The 19,014-nt window shown below is 41.4% G+C and overlaps 1 protein-coding gene across 2 annotated transcripts in view; it reads right to left on the bottom strand.

Annotated features, from left to right (window-relative positions):
* The window catches only part of insyn1 (inhibitory synaptic factor 1), a 49,068-nt gene extending 35,415 nt beyond the window's left edge, over positions 1-13,653 (bottom strand). Inside the window, exons 1-2 of one of the 2 annotated variants that reach the window (XM_067594135.1) lie at positions 13,073-13,653; positions 10,854-12,508 (exon numbers count right to left, since the gene is read on the bottom strand). In XM_067594135.1, the coding sequence (XP_067450236.1) occupies positions 10,854-10,997 (144 nt within the window). In that variant the 5' untranslated portion in view covers positions 10,998-12,508; positions 13,073-13,653. The other variant, XM_067594144.1, reaches the window with a different exon arrangement.
* Positions 13,654-19,014: the final 5,361 nt, after the last annotated feature.

The following is a 19,014-nucleotide window of genomic DNA, read 5'->3' as shown; positions in this document are numbered from 1 at the left end:
AGAGCCCAAAAAGTTCTAACTTTGGCACAAACTTGTGTGTTTGTGTAGGACCTGATCACTCATCGTAAGACGCTGATTGAGAAAATAGGTTTTTAGGGCCTTTAGAGTTTGTAGACTTGTTGCAGACTACCAGTCTTTTCTATTGTGAAATTTAAATGTTAACTCACATAACAAGGGAAAACAAAAATAACTGATTTATTCAATAAGACAGGTCCGGCTCAGGACCACGATGTAGATTAGCTACAACACCCTGGGCCAAACTCAGACACCCTGCTTAAATATTCAGACAGACAGGCTCCTCACAAAGTGAAGTAATTAATGACATTTAAATGTTAAATGGATGTCTGTCTAGTTGGCATTAATTAGGTGGATTAGAAACAAATCCCAGTAAGAGAATCTAATGTTTTGGCATTTCTAGAGTCTTGGCAAGTCATGGCAAGGTGCATTACCTCTGTATTAGTCTATTATTCCCAACAAAAATGTATGATCTTGCAGTCACAATAATTGGTTGAATGTAAATTTGACGCGTGAATGACTGCAAATTCAACTAACCTCTACATGTGCCAGAGCTTGCAATTGTGTCTATTTCTTGCAGTATTTCATGAATTGTGGTTATTGTGAACAGCTTTAATCTCAAAAGACCACTCCAATATGCAAACACTTTCATACACTGAGACTTTATTTTCCCCTAAAGTTGCCTTATATGGCAGGTTGTACATTGCCCCAAACAAGCTGTGCAAATTTAAATTTCAACGAGCCATTTTTAACTCCATAAAACCTTAAATCTAACCATTATTTATTGAGCTTCTTGGGAACAGGGCAAAATTTCCCTGAAGAACAGTCAACTTACTGACTAGCTCTTAGAAATACTAACTTTTAGAACTTTTTGCAACAGAAGGTACAAACTTTGGAGAAAATGAGTTGAGATGATTCAAACAGTAGAAAGCATATGGATGAACAACTACGGGTCAAGAACATCCATATAACGTTGAACCTAGTTGCTGATTGGAATTTGAATTAAGAATTTAAACCAGTTTTATTTATAGTAATTTCTCTCTTAGCAACTGTTGCAAATTGGTACAGTATGGCTGTCTAAAGAACACCACAGCTGCTCTAATCTGTGCCAGTAAAATAAACTATTTCTTATTAGGGTTTATTATAGCAACCTTATTGAAATTACTTAAACTACTTGTTTCACTGAAAAATTGCTTCATTGTTCTAACGTTATTTCCACTATCTCTAATGTGCAGTATGTTCATCTTTAACAATTTCTCCACAGAATTTGACTTTTTTTTAACATTACACAGTTGCCTCCACCCAAATTCTGCCATAGAAAACGAAGTGAAGCATCATTCTCTCTAACTGTGTGCTTTTGTCATGGTGCTATAGAAGTCACTTTGTGAAGATTAAAGTATAGTATAAATGTGAAGTAAAAATGTGAAAATGTAAATATCCATAAAACCCCCCGAACCTGCAAACACTTTCTGTGCACATACCCGAGTACCATTGCTTTTGCAGCAATGCAGATGAGATCATTAAAAAAAGTTTGCAATGTAGGAAAGATTCTTAATTTGCTGTTTTGCTGTCTGCACACCAACACAATCAATAAACAGTCTGTCTTAAGTGAAGACAGGACAACCTAGCAGATGTGCCAAAATTTATAGTCTCTTAAAATGAGTTTTCTATGGTGGTGTGTCCTTATTTTGTCCTCTGTGTGTGTTGTTTTGCCACTACACAAAGAAATTACACTTGGGGAAATAATAAATTGAACTTGGTTTAGTAATAAATTACCACAGTCTGCACTAACTCTGACAACTTCCTTGAAGAATTACTGGACATTTGTATTTTGAGATATACTCAGCACAAATGTACTTTAAAACAAGGTAAACAGGTGGCACAGTTTCATTCTACATAATACCATGAAATGTTTTATGAAAAGCTTCACACACTCTACACTCTAAACACAAATACACCCTATAATAAATGACAAAGCCTTGTACAACTACACTGCACTAGTTCTACAAGTTGCCAGGGCATATGCTAATTATTATAATTATGTTGAATCACTGACAAATTTTCTACCTCTGACTTGAATACAGAATAATATAGTTCTGCAGGAGGTTTCTGTTTCATTAGATTTACAATGAGCTGTTACAATAAATCGGTATATCAATATCTAGTATTTCCAACTGCTCTAGCATTATGTAATAAAGGACCTTGTTGGAGAACCTTTATACTATACAAAAAGCTTTCAGGATGGACATACTATGTGCATAAACTTGAAATCTCTTTAAAAGCCTTTAAAAAAGGAGGGGGCCAGGGGATACAGATGCTTGATTGTGTGCCATCTCAGTTCAGCTATTTCGGCTGGTTAACACTGAACAATCTCATTCGAAACTGGGTTGATTTATGATGCATCACAGACTACGGCTAAAAATAAAAGGAAGGACAAAAAAAGCCTCCTGATGATCCCTCAGTATAACACAGTTCCAAAGATTGTAGCTGGATTAAGCTGCTGCACTGGTGAGTGGGTAGGCCCGCGCTGCCCTGAACACTTTCACAGGCTACGGGAATGGAGGAAAATGTAGCAGCTTTTTAAAATCAGATCACATTATTAATTTGTATTTCTAATAACCTGCATTTGTACTCCGATTAAAAATTTGTCTGCACCTGGTAAAAGAGACAGTCTGACGGCCTAATAGAGAGCAAGCTGTCCCTCTGCGTACAGTATGCTTTGACACAATGAAATGATGTAGCTATTCTTGGAGGCTGCTTGTGCACTTCGATGGATGCCATTTTTCACACCATTAACTACAGCCTACTGGTTTTATTCACAGCACAGAGATAGGCCAAAACAATCCTAAACACGCCCACGAACGAGCACAATTGCAACAATTGATCTAAGCTGTTCCACCCAGTCTGTCGCAATTCTGTGCAGCAGGAAAAACCATTATCTCCATCCACCCTTCATCTCCCTCTCTTTCTCTGTCTCTTTCTCTCTTGCACACATTCTCTGTCTTTCTTTGCTTTGCCCTAAACTCTCTTTTTCATCCTATTCAGTCTATCCTTGCCTAGGGACAAGCAAAAGGGTTCTTGGCTGAATCACAAAGTACAAACATGCATGGTAAAATTTTTCACATATTTATTTGTAACCATCCCAAAGTAGGCGTGTTAGTTGATAAAAATCAATGAGCATGACAAGCGCAATTTTTGGAGTGTTTACCTCAGCAGAGGTCTAACCTAAAGCCCTCATTACAGTCTATGCTGAGTGCAGGGTTCGCGCAGGGAGGCAGAGCTCAAAGGGCCAGCTAATCCAGTGGGTCTTACAGGCATGATGGGCTAGTCAATATGCTGGAGCTGCATCCTAAAGAAGCTGGAGCTCCACAGCAGAGCCAGGTAAAAGAGGCTCAGGGGAATGCTTTGCGTGGTGCAGTTTTATTCTCTCCACAGCTCTCAAGGTTAGATGCCGCTAAAGTCTTAACCCGTTGTTTACTGCTACTCCCTCCCTCCTTAGATCCTGCTGTCCTTTCAGTCCTCTCTTCAACTCTTGCGGTCTTCAGAAGTGCTTACTTTTTAATATGGAGATAGGAATTAAAGCCACACAAGATGTATAAATATCCCCTTTCTTCATTAAAGCAGGGATGGGTTATATTTGTATCTGTTAGTCAGTCAGGTCACCATGAGCATGACTGTGGCCAGGTCAGAAATGTTTTAATGACTTCAATTAATAGATGATCAGAGAGTCTAACTTGAATCCTGAAGCATTATTTCATCAGTCCTGAGAATAATTGAGCGTCTGATTCATTCCAAGAATGGACAAATTTATGTGGAGTTCAGCTCAAGGCAGCAACACAGGTGTGAAGATGGCAGGGTGTTTTGTATTCAGCGAAGAATAGATAAGGCTTGGGGTACCTTGTTCTTGTTGTTTTCCTGAGCAAAGAGAACTCCGCTGGAGGCACGTCACCAAGTTTAATTTAGGAATTTAATTTCCACACACAAAAGAGGTCAGGCAAGGAGGAACAAATTGACAGACACAGCAGGCAGGTACTTGTCATTTCTTCCAAATGGCTTTTAATGAGAAGAAACCCTTTGGCCCAGGTATGTCAGGTTGAAGGGTACTTTCTTCTGTGAGTGGCTGCGCTAAGCGTTAAGCGCTGCCCACTGAGTGTTGTTGGCCTGCAAGGACAGCTGGTCGGCATGTTCACATGTTGGCGACTTCATGGGCCAAACCCTGCCTTAATCTGAAGTAAATGGATTCAGTGGAGAACAGGCTGGGCCGTCCTCGATGGAGATCACTGGGCTGTGGTCAGCTGGGCTGTAGACCCACAACACTGGCAGCCAAGTTGAAATGGTTGCTTTGTGGGAAATGATCCACTAGTACACAGCTTTGTGACTGATTGCAATTTCTGATTGTAGACATTCATTTGGACAAAGAGAAAGTAGCACAATCTCCTGCCAAGTGATATTTAGTCATGTCAAGTCATCTTTAATAGTTAATTGATTAATTGTTTATTTATTTATAATGTAATTATTTCACCATGTTGACACATTAACTGTTTTGTGAAATGTATTTGTTTTTAACTGTACTGCATTTTATCTATCATATTTTTTCTGTATTTTATTCCATTACATGCTACTGCAGTGACACATTTTGCCCACAGGAATCATCAAGTGTCCTGTTCTCTGGTAAAAGGAATAACCATATCATAGGATGATAGTGTGTTTACCAGTGTCCTCTAGGGGTGTAACGGTACATTGGTTCGTCCCGAATTTTTCAGTACAGAATATTTGATTCAGTAAGCAACTTTCCTTGGTTTGTATGCTTTGTGACCCAAACAATTACTGTCAAAATAATTTTATAATCCACTTATTCCAACGTGCGGAACAATAATCTTTTGGCAGTGCATCATTTAGCTGTAGCATGCTCATGGGTATATGCTAGTTGGCTTAGCCTGGTTACCCTGCTAACCCATTCTCATGTGGTGTCGCTGCCATCGGAATGACAAACAAAAGACCACCTCTTCCTCCTCCCATCCTCCCATGACATTGACTGAGTGCAACACATTATTAAAATATATGCCGTTATCCCTGTATTTAAACAACTCTCTCAGTCCCCCTCCCCTCTCTGTGACAGTCGGTTTTTCACTCCACTTTTGAGTGAAGCTGTTGGGAACTATAAACACATTTGATTTCCAACGTGGTCGGACAACATGTTGTAAGAACCAGTTCTGAGTGACCATAAATCATCATAAAACAGCTGTCAGCAGGTGTCCTGACTCATTGCACGAAACAGAAAGGTTCTTTTCCTTTTCCACTGCAGCACAACTAAACTGTTTCAGTAATAGTTATGGCCAATGAGCCATTGTTGGATGATTACATCACATTGTTATTTCCAACCTTTTTTAAAATTGTGTTTTGTTTTCTCTGGTGTACAGAAAATGTACCAAACCGTGACCCCAAAACCGAGGTACATACCGAACTGTGAATTCTTTTTACCGTTACGCCCCTTGTGTCCTCTATATCGTTATACCTCCTGAGTAAAAGTGTTAGTGATTACAAGCGTGTCCCTCATGGTTAAATGTTGAAGTGTTTTTGCTAGGCAGTTTTCTGCTCCGTGCCCTGCTCAGCAGCAGCAGCAGCATGGGAAACACAGAGTGAGGAGAGGATATGGCCCCTGCAGAAAAAAAATGGCCCTTTGATTTTGGTTTTGGTCTCCCTCGGGCTGCCTCTGGGTTTGAAACAGATTTGGTTCAGTGCAGAGCGTGGTAGCCTCAGCAGAGAGCGACTGTGGTTCCCCCCTCGACGTGGATGTGTCATAACTGGTTTCAGTCTCGATCAGGAGACACTGCTGGCTGGCAGGCTGGCTAACAGGCTGACTTATCTGGGGCCAGCTGTTTGGATAACTCTCCCACCATAGCAGGCTTTAAACAATGCAGCGTTTAAGCATGCCTGAGACATGAAAGAGCACCACACGGTAGCCTTTCTAATCAGATCGTTTACATAGCAGTTCTCTTTGACAGACTCCATTTTAGCACAAATGCCTTGATTTGACAGCCAGGCCAATGGGATCATGCAGCTGGTGAATAGAAAATGAATAGACCACCCCATTTGTGCCTCTGTGTCTGCCATGGCGCCCAAGGATGACTGTATAACTTTAAATTGCTCCTGCATATATAGTGCAGGACTAACCTTACTCACAAGCTAAAACATGATAGCTGTGATTTTCTGTAGATCAAAAGCATGCATGACACACTTTTAAAAATCCATTATATAATTCTAAAACTTCCCAGTGGCCAGTCTCTTTAATAAAGCTGTTATTCAGTACTATATCCCTAAAAAGCTGACGTTTGAAGGACACCGTTTTCACGTGACACCAGTGTTTTCCTGCTGTCGCCCTCCTCTGTCTTCACGCCTGTAGCTGAGTAGAAACAGTGAGCCAGTCTCCAGCATTATGATGAGGATGTGCAGATAACTACCACAAGCTCTCCTTTGGCTGACTAATAGAGGCTAGTGTCCTGAATGTGCTGTACTCTGCTGTTGATAATTGCTCTTTGTCAAGCTTATATTCGTTCCTCTCATTCAGAGCTTTATTCTACGAGTCCTGATCGTCTTCATGTGTTCATTTGTCTTGAACTGAGTACAGACGTGCCGCATCGTCTGCTCCTCGTATGATTCTGCATAATAGGTACATCGACATAATAACAGTCCCTGTTTGGTTTCATATAAAGATGTGAAACTCACTGCCAACCCCTTCCCCCAATCCATGCCACTGCCTCTTCTCCCCTGTCTCAAATTTTCCTTCAGCGCTTCATTAAATTCTTTCAATTTACCACTCTGTATCTCTCTAATAACCAACATGAGTGCACTCTAAGTTTCCTTAGTTGCCCCCTTTCTCAGTGAAATTCAGTTTTAGCAAAAGGAATAACACAACATTTGAAATTTCAGAGGGTGCTTTATATTCAGTTGGGTGCCATTTTTTTCCTTGTTTATCCTCAGACTTGTAAGTCCAAGGTTGACATGGTGCCTAAATGAATTACTTCCTCTAGAGTTACCACTCCTGCCAGTAGTATTATTATAAATGGAATAGTTTATCAGTATATTACCTTCTGATGTCCTTCCTTTATATCCTTCTCATTTTACCTGTCATGAAGCCTGTAATAGGATTCACAAGTAAGACAGGCTGCATTTGACTGTAAATAGCTTTTGAAGGGAGCAATCTTGAAAACCTTGAGCTCTGTTTTTTGTTATTTTTCTTGACATGAGATTTACTTGCTTACAGTGTACTGCATTGAGGTTCATCAACAGTGAGACTTTACATACTTAAATTAAAATGGTCTCTATGTAACTGTTTTATTTATACTAATATTGACTATGTTCATTCAGTACAATACTGTAAATTCATAGTTTTAGAGAAGGCTTATCATTTCATATGCTGCAACCTTTGGGTTAAGTAATCACATAGTATAGTTTGCCAAGACGTCTGTTGATTTTTATCAGATGAGAGAACATGAATTTAGGTATCAACATACCTTCAACCAAAGAGGAACAACTACTACAGTTTTATTTTTGTATTTGACTTAATTGGCTGCTATATTAATTCTGTTGAATGAAAATGAATGCAGCTACCACTGAACCAGGTAAAATACAAAATCAGCTTTAAGTACCCTGGGACCAGGGCACTAGGAGGGAAAAAAAAATTGCTGTATGCTGTTTAGAGTCGACTGAAAAAGCTTGACATCCTTAAATGGGAATTTCCTTAATATTGCTTTTTAATTTAACATTCATCACTTCTCGTTTTTCAAGTTCCCTTAAAATGGCTGACTCTTTGCTGAGTGTCTAAAATTTCAATAGGCATAAGCATGCAGAATGGGAGATTATTAGTGCAAAATTGTTGCTATGCCATGGGAAACAATGGGGAATGACATGCAACAAAGGTCTGCTGGCGGAATCAAACCACAGACGTTGTGGTTATGTGGCATGCATCTTAACCAGCAGGCTGCTGGGGCGCGCCAGTGATTAAAGTTTAATGGCAGACATCTCAGTAGGTTCACCACAGGGTCCGATTAGACTGCACTGAGTGTTCCCTGTAGATATGCAAACTCTGGTAAAATGATATTTTTGGCAGCATTGAGGATGTGAGTTGGGCCCATGTCCTCAAGGGAGGGGATGTTTAGCAATGAGGATGATGAATTCTGGCAGACAAGAAAGTCAGACCCATGTGTGACCCCTTTTTTCAGACTCCTGAGCCTTTAAGAGGAAAGCAAGTTACTTTAGGTTAGAATGGGTCGAGGCCAAACAAATTATCATTGTTTTCAATGTGCATCTTATTTTCTTTGTTTATACGATCTTGATGACTGTATTCAACATTTAATAACTTAGATTAATGATGTTTGTTAATAAATATGATCTAGTCATATAAAGTCATTGGGGATGTATCATTCTCATGTTCCAAGGATGCAAAGTCTGTAATGGTACAAACTGTTTTAACTAAATTGGACATCCCCCTTCATGTTAAACAGCAGCTCTAGATGCCTTCCGCTAGACTTCTCACAAGCCAAGAGAGTCTATAAAATTTATTTAAAATGTTTTCCGTGTCATTCACTTTTGAGCATGTGGATGTGAGATTCCCTTTGGGCCTTGTTATAGTTTTCCTTAGCACTGCAAATATTTATCAAATAAAAGCTACAACTACTCTGCAGAACATCTGAATTTTAATTGTTGCTGCATAAGGCTATGAAGACCACTTAAAAACATGACTAGAAAATCCTCCCAAAATTCACATTTCTATTCATGCAGAGGTATGAACTAAACTTTTAAATGAGCACTGCAATATACAACATATGCACCTTTGAGGCAACAGACAAAACATTTAAAGTAGGATTGTATTGCAGTGTGACTAATCAATGGTTGAAATGAGGTGTTTTAATCACTTTTTGGATTCAACTTTTGACCAATTTGCTGTGTGCATCTAGTGGACAATGACACTGATCTGGAGCTATGGAAACAGTATCAGAATCAAAGACATAAAGTAACAGACCAGCCGTGTCTTAATTTCTGAGCAGCCATGTCATTTGGAGTATCATCTTTAACTCCTGAGGGCACTGCAGTATCTCCTCTTCCCCAAAGACCTTGTGGGTGATAATCAGTCATTACTGCTTCTTCACTGAGTTATTTATTTCACTACATTCACACGGCGATCCATCATTTATTTATGTGACAGTTGTTATCTATTATGTTGTTCGTTTCATGTGGCCAAGAATGAGAGATTTTATGGAACATTAGGCTTCCATGCATCTGATGGTGCTACACTGATTCTGTTTCTTCATCTCCCTTTGATACAGTCTGCAATCTCGCAGGTCAGTTAATTGCAGGATATTGATACCAGCATTATGACTGCCACTGCAGCTAATATGATTCCTAGCCATTTCAATATGTGGGATTGTGCTCTCCCAATAAAAAATGACATTTGAGCCACTGTGCAGAGCCCTCTGTAATGGGGTCTGGGATAAGAATGGTAATATGCGTTGGAGCTGGCAGAGGCACAGGCTGTGTTTTTGTTTATAAATAGCTCCAGCCAGTATTATTCCACTTGCAGTTGTCCCATAATCATCAATCACTCCCGCGCGGGTCGGCTTCTCCTTCTCACCAGTGAGAAGGTGCACTGTGAGCTGTGCCCTTGCACCTCCAACTGTGCAAGTACATAAAGTAGAGCGTGGTGAGTGGGACAGAGCTGGGAGTATGGGAGAAAGGGTGGGGGGGTGGGGAGGTGGGTGGGGAGGGCCTGTGAGTGTGCTGTGTGATGGAGTGAGTTATGGCAGCTTCGCCACGGCTGTTCAAAACCCTCCTCTTCCTTCAGGTCATTACAGTATATGTACAAACATCCACCATTTCACTTCTTCTCCACATTTAAAAGCACACACACACATACGCTCGCTCTGCATCCCTGATCAGATGCAGGTGGGAGTCTAATCATGGGATGCGCATGGAGGATGTGGGATGGGTCAGACACAACTGTTTGCTCTGGTTTCATTTGTCTCCGTCTCGCTATCTGCCTTTATCTCTTTCTTTTGGAGGAGCTTTGCAAGAAGAGCTCGTAGCTTTGAGGACACTGCAGGGGGAAGATCCCAACAAGATGATGAGGGCCTTTTTATACTCTCACACATATGAACAAAGTACTCTGATTATCATCTATCATACGCATTTTTTTTCTCACCAAACGCATTATTTTAGCCCACGTACTTGTACATGCAAGGATAAAACATGCACACACACTGTTTCTTTCTTTCTTCATCCTTGTTCAAACATACTGTACATAAACACACACACACACACACACACACACACACACACACATGCAGATTCCCAGCGTTACCATGGCAGTTTCAAAAATACAGTAGGAATCCAGCTGATCCTTAACAAAATGGTTATATAACTATTGCGGTGCTAAGTCTTGTATCTTATTCAAGCCTGCCTCTGTGTTTCCTTTCAGCCTGGCTTTGCTGCTTTTCAAGAGCCCTTTACATCTACTGTACCTCCCACAAGACACCACTGAACACATGAAGGACATTTGTATTGCTGACTGTTTGATTGGAAAAGGAAGACAGCTTCGTCACGGTTGTAATCAACAATATCCTCCTGCTACAAAAACAAAAAAAAAAGTGAGATCTCATCACTTTCGAATCTTAATCAAAATCTTCATGCTGTGAAAAGAATTTTACACTTAATTGCATCCTTCTTGAGATGCACACCAACCTGAAGCCCACATTCTCTCCGTATCTCCGTCTCATATTCCCCCTATGTTCCTTGCTAAATCCCCGAAAGCCTGATATGTGTAAGCTGATTTTGAACCTCACCTCCCGGAGTTCCTTGGCCACATCCTTGAGCTCTTTGAGAATGCCGTCCAGCTGGTCAATCACCATCTTCATGTGGCTGCGGATGCGTTCTCTCGGGCTGGGGGTCTCAGAGGTGTCCCGGGCCGGAGCTCTGCTGAGGGACATCCTTTACAGGGCGACGTGGGGCCAGTGGCCAACAGGCTGAGGGCGTGGGGGAGCCGAGTCGGGGTCCATGTCTTTGGCTACAAGGAGCCTCAGTGCTACTGATCCGAACAGGGGCCCCGGCCACGCAGGGAGACCTCAACATCTTAAAAGCACCTGGGCAGCCAAAACACCTTGCCTCGCCCGCACACTCGGCACAGGGTCACACTCTGACATCCATGCCTTCTGGTAGATGCGTCCAAAAACGAAGAGAAAATGAGCATGGGAAAAGTCAAACGCAGTAAATCCATGGAAAAGAAAGAGGCAAAATACATGGGCTAAAGCTGGTATGAAACTCTTACATAATCATGTTGAGCCAACTCATCTCATGTGTCAGTGTGTACGTTTGAAATTGTTCCCGAGGAGATGCTATTTAAAACGCCTGTCTATACAGGGAAGAGACTTTTCCCCTCTTCCACTTGTCCTGCGCAATCTTTTTTACTTGTGAAACACAGTAACATAATAGCAGGCTAACATAGAAAAGTGAAAGCAGAAAAGGGGTTCATATTGACCCCTCTATAGAGTAAACTATCCAACATAGATAGAAAAATAGAACTCCCAGCAGTGGCTCAAATTTGAAAATTCTCGTCCACTACGTTATTGGTTGCCAGCAGTGACAAGATTCGCCTTCTAAAATATAGTCCCTCAGGGAAGGCTACTGTCTTTTATGAGAGAAAGAACAGATCCTGTTTGGAAAAAAGGGGATATTCCTCTGTGCAGTGTGGCGTTTCCACCTCAGGAGGACAGGAAAAATAAAAAAAAAGGACTCAACAAGAAACTCACATCAAAATAAACTTCGCTTCACATCCATCTTCTTTGCAGATGATGACTTAATCATGTTGTCCTTCGCTTCTTGTCCGTGAAAGGGAGGAAGGTAGGTGTGGGTCTTTTCACAGAACGTCCTATCTCTCCCCCAAAGCAGGGCTTATTCCAGGTGGCGTGGGATCAGAATGAATTGATTTCTAAGCCAGTGGAACGTGACTTGTGATGAGAATTTGTGGAGGGATAACAAAAAATCATGGTTGTCGATGAAACACAGTTACAAAGAGCTGGAAGGCGAATGAGAGCACCTTCCCCTGGAATTTGGGTGGCAGCTTGTCTTATGCAACGATGCTCCTCTCTCCAAGTCCTCTCACAAACACTGACCCACAGCAGTCCACAGGGGTGTGCCCAAAAACCAAGGGAGCAGAAAGAGAAAAGGATTCTCTTCTCTCCTTCAGTTGTTGCTAAGGGAACCCGGTCTGCCTCCTTGTGCTGTGATTGGATAATTATTTTACTTCTTATCCGTGTAGTGTGTGTTTTCTCTGTGGACTCTTTTCAGAGAAGCAGAAAGCTCTGTGCCATCCAGCAGGACGAGATAAATCCCATGAAAGCTTCCCAGAGGAGCCCCAGAGAACAAGCAGGGGGGAGAGCTTCTCGCCAAATCCGGGGCAATGCCACTGCCACAGGGTGTGCTGGCCAATCACACATGGCACCTGGACAGATGGGAAGGAAAGCAATCACTTATTCTCTGATGTCTCATCCTCCCTTCCTCCATATTTTTTTTCGCTCTTTCTCTATCTCATAGCAGCGTAAAATGCAACAACAATAGAGTGGAGGAGACTCAGAGAGGGACGGAGACAGGCAGGGATTAACTGCGTTGACGATTTTTAGCTGGAGTTAAAATGCATCTCTTGCTTCACCTCCACACACACACACACACGCACACACACACCAGGACACACATCTACTCACCTTTTCTGTGCATCACTTTGCTGTTGCTATGCCCAGAGCTCACTGTCCACGCACAGCAGGATCATTCAAGCTACACACAACCTGCTGGTTGTTTAGCAGTCCCTCTGTCGCACATACTAACATCTTCTCGCCGCCTTTCTGTTCTCTCTTCCTCTCTTTCTCCCTCTGTCTCTCTCTCTCACACACACACACACACACACTCTCTCCCTCTCTCTCTCTCTATCTCTCTCTCTCTCACACACACACACACACACACATACACACACACACAAACACACAGTTTTCTCCCTCCCTCCCCTACTTACTGTCTTGACAGAGAGAGAAGCTTCTATCAGCAGGGTTATTTCACTCTGAGGCTGAGGCTCATCAGAGGAGGAGTAGAAGGGGAGGATGAAGCTGTGGAGGAGGAGGAGGAGGAGGAGGCAGGAGGCATGAGATGGGAACGATGAATGGCCCTGATAGCACTCTGAGAAGAGGAGAGAGGAGGCTGGAGATGACTAAGAGCCAGAGCGGCAAGGAGTGCTCCTGCTTCGGATCCTGACACCGCGGTTGCTACCATCACTCAGATAACTGTGCCACTGAAAACAAGCCACCCGTCATCCCCGTCAGCGTTCGCCTGCATCAGGAGGCAGTAGACAGAGCGGCTGAGCTGTAAGCTGTGTGCAGAGCTGTGTGATTCCTATGACAGCCTCTCCTCTCTGCCTATCTGCCTGTTTCCGTGCCTCTCCCCCCTCTCTGTCATACTTGCTCTTGCTCTTTCTCTTTCTCCGGCCCCCGTCTCTCTCTGCCCCTGCGCCCTCACTGTGTCCTCGCTGACTGCCGGATGAAGAGAAGCTGATGCCAGAGTTTATTGTGGGGCTCAGGCTCCTGCCAGCACCACTCTGCTCTTCTGCTCCGCTCAGTGGAGGAGGGGCTTGGTGCGTTAAAGGCACAGTGTATCGCTCCTCTCTCTTGTCCTCTCCTTCGCTGGCGTCTACACTCCCTCACTATCTCCTCTCACTGTCTATCTACCCTTTGTCACAGTTCTATCGAGGGTGTTATCTCTCTCTTAAATCAAGATGAAGTCTTCCTCTGCCGCCAGCCAAGCAGTCTCCGGGGACAAGGTGTCCAAAAATCCCTGGCTGTTACATCATTAATATACAAAGCAGGTTGGTGTTTGATGACCTCATCTGACTAAGAGACAGAAAAAGGGAAGGGAGGGCCAGTATGACTTTTTCTCTCCCCCGTCCTCTTCATCAGGAAGTTTTTTTTTTTTTTTCAACACAAGACACAGCCCTGCATAACCCCACCAGAGGCAATCACCCTAATATGAAATTAGTTTTCCAAAGGAGATAATGTAAGAGTAAAGCAAATTCATAATGACAACTTCTTGAGCAATGCACGCCAGTTTCCAGAGGGTTTTGGCAGATAACTGCACTGAACAGCCAGAGGCTCAGTGCATTCCTTAGCATAATTGTAAAGAAGAAAGCAGAGTGGATTCCGGTTAGGTGGATCTTCCATGCAGATGAATTTGTTCTTGTGTCCTCTGTGGTTTCTACTACTAAGATCACAGGCGTTATGCTGATGCTGTAAGGCTAATTGGGGGAATATTCTGCAGTATAACAAATTCTCTTTTGCATGTTTTCTTTGATTAATAAATGATCGAGTTTGGCTTAATAAAGAAATGCTTCATATTCCATGTTATGCTTTCCTAAGTACAGAGTCAGATTGTGTCATCTTAGGACTTCATCAAATTTTTAGTATGTCGTCATATTCTAAAGTACATTGTGGCTGTGTGGGATTAGGGGACTGTAATGGGATGCTGTGCCTTTTCCTTGCATTTACACACAGCTGGTGCAGCATTGCACAGACATCATGCTTCTCACAAACTGCTCCCTGCAAGAAACAGGTATCCTTGAGCATGTTTCCTTTGTGGCTTCACTGCACATATGGGAGGCTCCCTTCTTAGAACACAGCAACAGTTTGCAGCACATTTTTTTGTGTCATTTTCTTTTTTTTTCTTGACATTGCAAAATACCTTTTGCTTGGATATTCATGGTGTATTTAATAGAGCTGTCCTTAAAAGAGAGAGTATATACTACTAAATGACCTCTCAGTGGAAAGGCCCAGGTGCACAGCACAGATAGCTCCATGTCAGCGATGCCTTCATTGGAAGGGAATTGGATTATTTCTCCCTGTAAAATATATTTTTGTTAATGCTAAGGTCATCCCGACTTGTGAGTTTTACTAGGAATCTGGAGTGAGTCCAGCAAAATATTGGTTCCACTTAATATTTCTGCCTTGGATTTATTGTGCCATGCCGTTTATGGAGACGTTTTATAGAACGTAATTTTTTTCTAGTTGGGCACAGGCTCACAAACGAGCAAAAAGATGCATAAACAAACACACACGTACACATAGGCACACACAGACAAAGACCCACAAACACACACATCAAGTACACACACATAAACACAAGTCTGGGCATTCCATATTAGTAATTTGGTAACATAAGAATAAAACCCAGGAGAGATTTTATTTGACTTGTATTCTTTACCTACCAATAAGCCATCATACTCCTACTTATTTGATACAGCAGGGATCAAGACTCTTTTTTTATTATTGTTGTCTTTTGGCTACCTTCCCTGCAGTTTCTGGATTCACAGCCACTGATACAGGATGTGCACAGGATTTATAATATATATTTTTATTAAAGTGCAAAGAGACCAGCACCAACAATCAATACAGATGCTCCTCCCTGTCTCCACACAGCGTACACATGTATGATTACAGGGGTGGAAAGAATGCATTTTGGAGCCTTTTATTAGATATATAAAAGAAACACAAAACACTAAATAAAATCCATTATGCCATATTGAAAACAAAATAATCAAAATGAATTGGTTATTTTTCTGTTTAATCATGACGCTGTACAAATAAATCATATTCTTTGTTACAAAAGGCTGCACAGTCTGAGCTGGGCTACTGATCTTTGTAGCATTGGTTCAAATTGGTGTCACCATGTCCTGATGAAACGGCATTTTGCTTACATTTTATAGATTAATGTTTGAAGGGGAGGGACATAACGCCAAAATCAAAATTGCTTAACCAATGGGATATGTGAAGAAGAAAATTGAGTTTTATTTAATGCGGCTTGGAAAAGAGAAGTTTACAAGAATTGTTTATTGGCTGGAAGTTGCATTTACTTGACATTCTGATGTTGAAGAAACTAAAATAAACAGTTTCCAGGAGGTCAAAAATGATTTGTATGAAAAAAAATAGATGGATATGAGATTTAATGATATGAGCATTAAGTTGCTTTACACTGACGTAAAAATGAATATAACAAAAGTAACTTTGCACTCCACTGTGAAGGGCAGGCACGTCGCAGCTGTGCATTATGGGTGTTGCAACATCCACACTTTCACAGAAACATCATTCCATCCCCCCACTTTTTCCTGAGGTAGTCATTGATGAATCTAAAGTGACGTCCCTATACATGAAAACCATTGGTCAAGTTAGATTGATTGAAAGGCCATCCAATCAATCACAGCCATTTGACCAACCCACCAGGCCAGGGAAGTTTAAACAGCTGAAGTATGGCAAAGATACATGCATTCAAAAATGGTGCTTCTGTCATTTGCTGCTGGCTGTGATAACAGATTAGGGAATAACAGATCAAAGGTATGAAACAGCTATTTAATACTAGGCGATAAGGACAATGTTGCCCTTCATTATTTCTGGCTCTGGTTTTGAGCAGAGTACTGTTTTTGTAATGTGAAAGCTGCTGTGTTCTTGCCAATTTCACCCACTGACACTGGTTTTGAGTAATGGGTATGGTCAAGTTGGACAATGTAGCTCAGTTTCCATCTTGTTGTGTATCAGGGAATAATATTAGAAAAAAGAGAATTTAAGTCTTATTCTTTATATTTTTGACACTAAAAAGTCTAAAGTCATTGCTTAATACTATGATATGTGAATGCTGGTGAATATAGTATCGTGAGGTGAAGGGCTCAGTGCTACAATGTACATTTTGAGCTCAATATTATTTGCATTTGGTGGTGGAAAAAAATGTAGAAATGTAGGGCATTCATTTTGATTTGGCATGTTGTGAAGACTAGAACAGGGGCATTGGGGGTTGCAGTGCTCACGTCCCACCCCTAGTTCCCCCACACTTTCAAAATCGCTGCTGAAGGGTCTGTAAGGGGCAGTTTTTCCCCCACCCTCAAGCGCTCCCAGCACCCCTCCTCCAGCAATTCATCACTCTTTCCTCTTCACTAATTAGCTCCTATTCAGTCCTCAATACCCTTGATTCCCTTCGCTACTCAAAAAGCTGCATAATACACAGAAGCTCGTGCTTAAACCAAGTGCATGTTCATCAGGTGATCAACAATTCAGAATGCCCACTTGTCTGTCTTGTTTTTTCACCAGCGTCAATCGTTGACGCCATAGCCATCACCAACATCACTCTCTCACCCATCTTTGAAATTCAAGGTGGAAGTCATTTGCATAAATGTCTGACACACATCTTCACCATGTGCATAATTGATACATCTGCCCCATTCTGACCTGTAACCATCCATTCCCAACAGAAGAGAGTTAAGGATCTCTCTGGATTTGAGGGTGACTAGAATAGACATATAATACATGACAGAAAATACTCTTAAAGGGGAACACCACTGATTTTACACAACAAAGTCTTGTGGAGCCCTACTTCATATGTGAAAATAAGTTAAGGCCTTTTGTGGCAGCAAAGGGAGCTGCACAAAGCAATTTATCAGGCAACTACGAGTTTGAAAATGAAAAAAGTCAGGGGGTATGGAGTTGGAAACACACCTGAATATCCAACCAAACTGTCTGTAATTGAAATGCATCGTGGGAATGAAGTTGCCAGGTTTTGGCAAGGTAGAAGAATGAAAAAGATGATTTCTTTGGTTCTGCTGCATCGATTTTGATACTTCATTTTTAAAACTGCCCATTGCGAGTCTGACGATGTTGAAGGAGTGCAATGCTAAATCAGTGGAGTACTCTTTTAAACAAACTTAAAAACTAAAATACAGATAGAAGTCACTTGTTAGACTACAAAAATCTACCAATGCAAAACTTATCCAACTTTCAGCCTCCATAATATAGTAAACGCTTGTTTATTGTTTGTCTCAGAGGTGGTATATGTATGTTGGACTTTCACAGTAGCACATAAACACTGCATAATGGTAGAAATCCTTCATCCTGATCATCATCAAAATCTAATTAGTTAATTCTTGCGCAAAGGGTTGCCTGTCCTCTAACTTTCAGCTAAATCTGTTGTAATATTTTGAGATATTTTCCAAACAAACATATGAGCAGAGGAGGAAACATGAGACTTCCCACACACTGTCAAGGAATAAGCTACAATTTGTGGCATTATCCCTTTAATTAATCTGAACCCATTATGCTTTCCCTCTCCTGGCCATTGTGTGGCACTGTGGTGTAGTTGTGACGTGTTGCTTTTTCTCTGCTATGAGTGTGTATTAAAATGGTGGACAGACAGAGAAAAGTTGCTTGCTCTTGGTATTCAACAGATGCACTGAAATATTTATTGTTACATGACACGCCTGCTGTGTGAAGAAGTCACATGATAACATGATGCAGAATCAAAGAAGGATTAATTGCAGTTTTTAATGCACATTCAACACATATCCATGAATAAATTAAGAGATGCTTGGCAGTCAGTTCATGTCTAGCATGATTTATTTAAAAGTATGTATAATCAAATGATTTCCACTGATAAAACGCTCTCTCACTAAGAGGCTTAAGTATTTTTTCCATATAATCTCTGCCATCATAATTCCATAGTTGAATTTTGGCTGATGATTGATTTGAATGATGATTTATGAACCAAAAGAATTGGAAGGCACATCTGGCCTCTACAATATGCATGGCTTAACATAGACATCATGCCCTGTTTACGATTCTGATACGGTCCTTGATTTCACACAGACAAACAGTAAGGGACAGAGGGCTCTAATGCCCAGCCTGTCTTACAACGACACCAGTCTCTCCTCTTGCCTGTCACCTGACCTTTTGATATTTCAGTCGGTATCCTGTGCGTGTGTGTTTGTCTGTTGGGTTTTTCTTTTTTTTTAGCAGTCATACAGCATGCAGAGGAGCAGAGGCTGTCTCAGACCATAACACCCTGTGATGGATCAGTGCTCTTACACAATGAAATGAAGCCTAAGTGTTTGATTGATTTCTCATTTACTTTCCTCACCAGTGGTGGAATTATAGC

The sequence above is a fragment of the Thunnus thynnus genome, chromosome 1 (genome assembly GCF_963924715.1).
Source record: "Thunnus thynnus chromosome 1, fThuThy2.1, whole genome shotgun sequence".
Lineage (NCBI taxonomy): Eukaryota > Metazoa > Chordata > Actinopteri > Scombriformes > Scombridae > Thunnus > Thunnus thynnus.
This window is presented reverse-complemented; position numbering and strand designations above follow the sequence as displayed.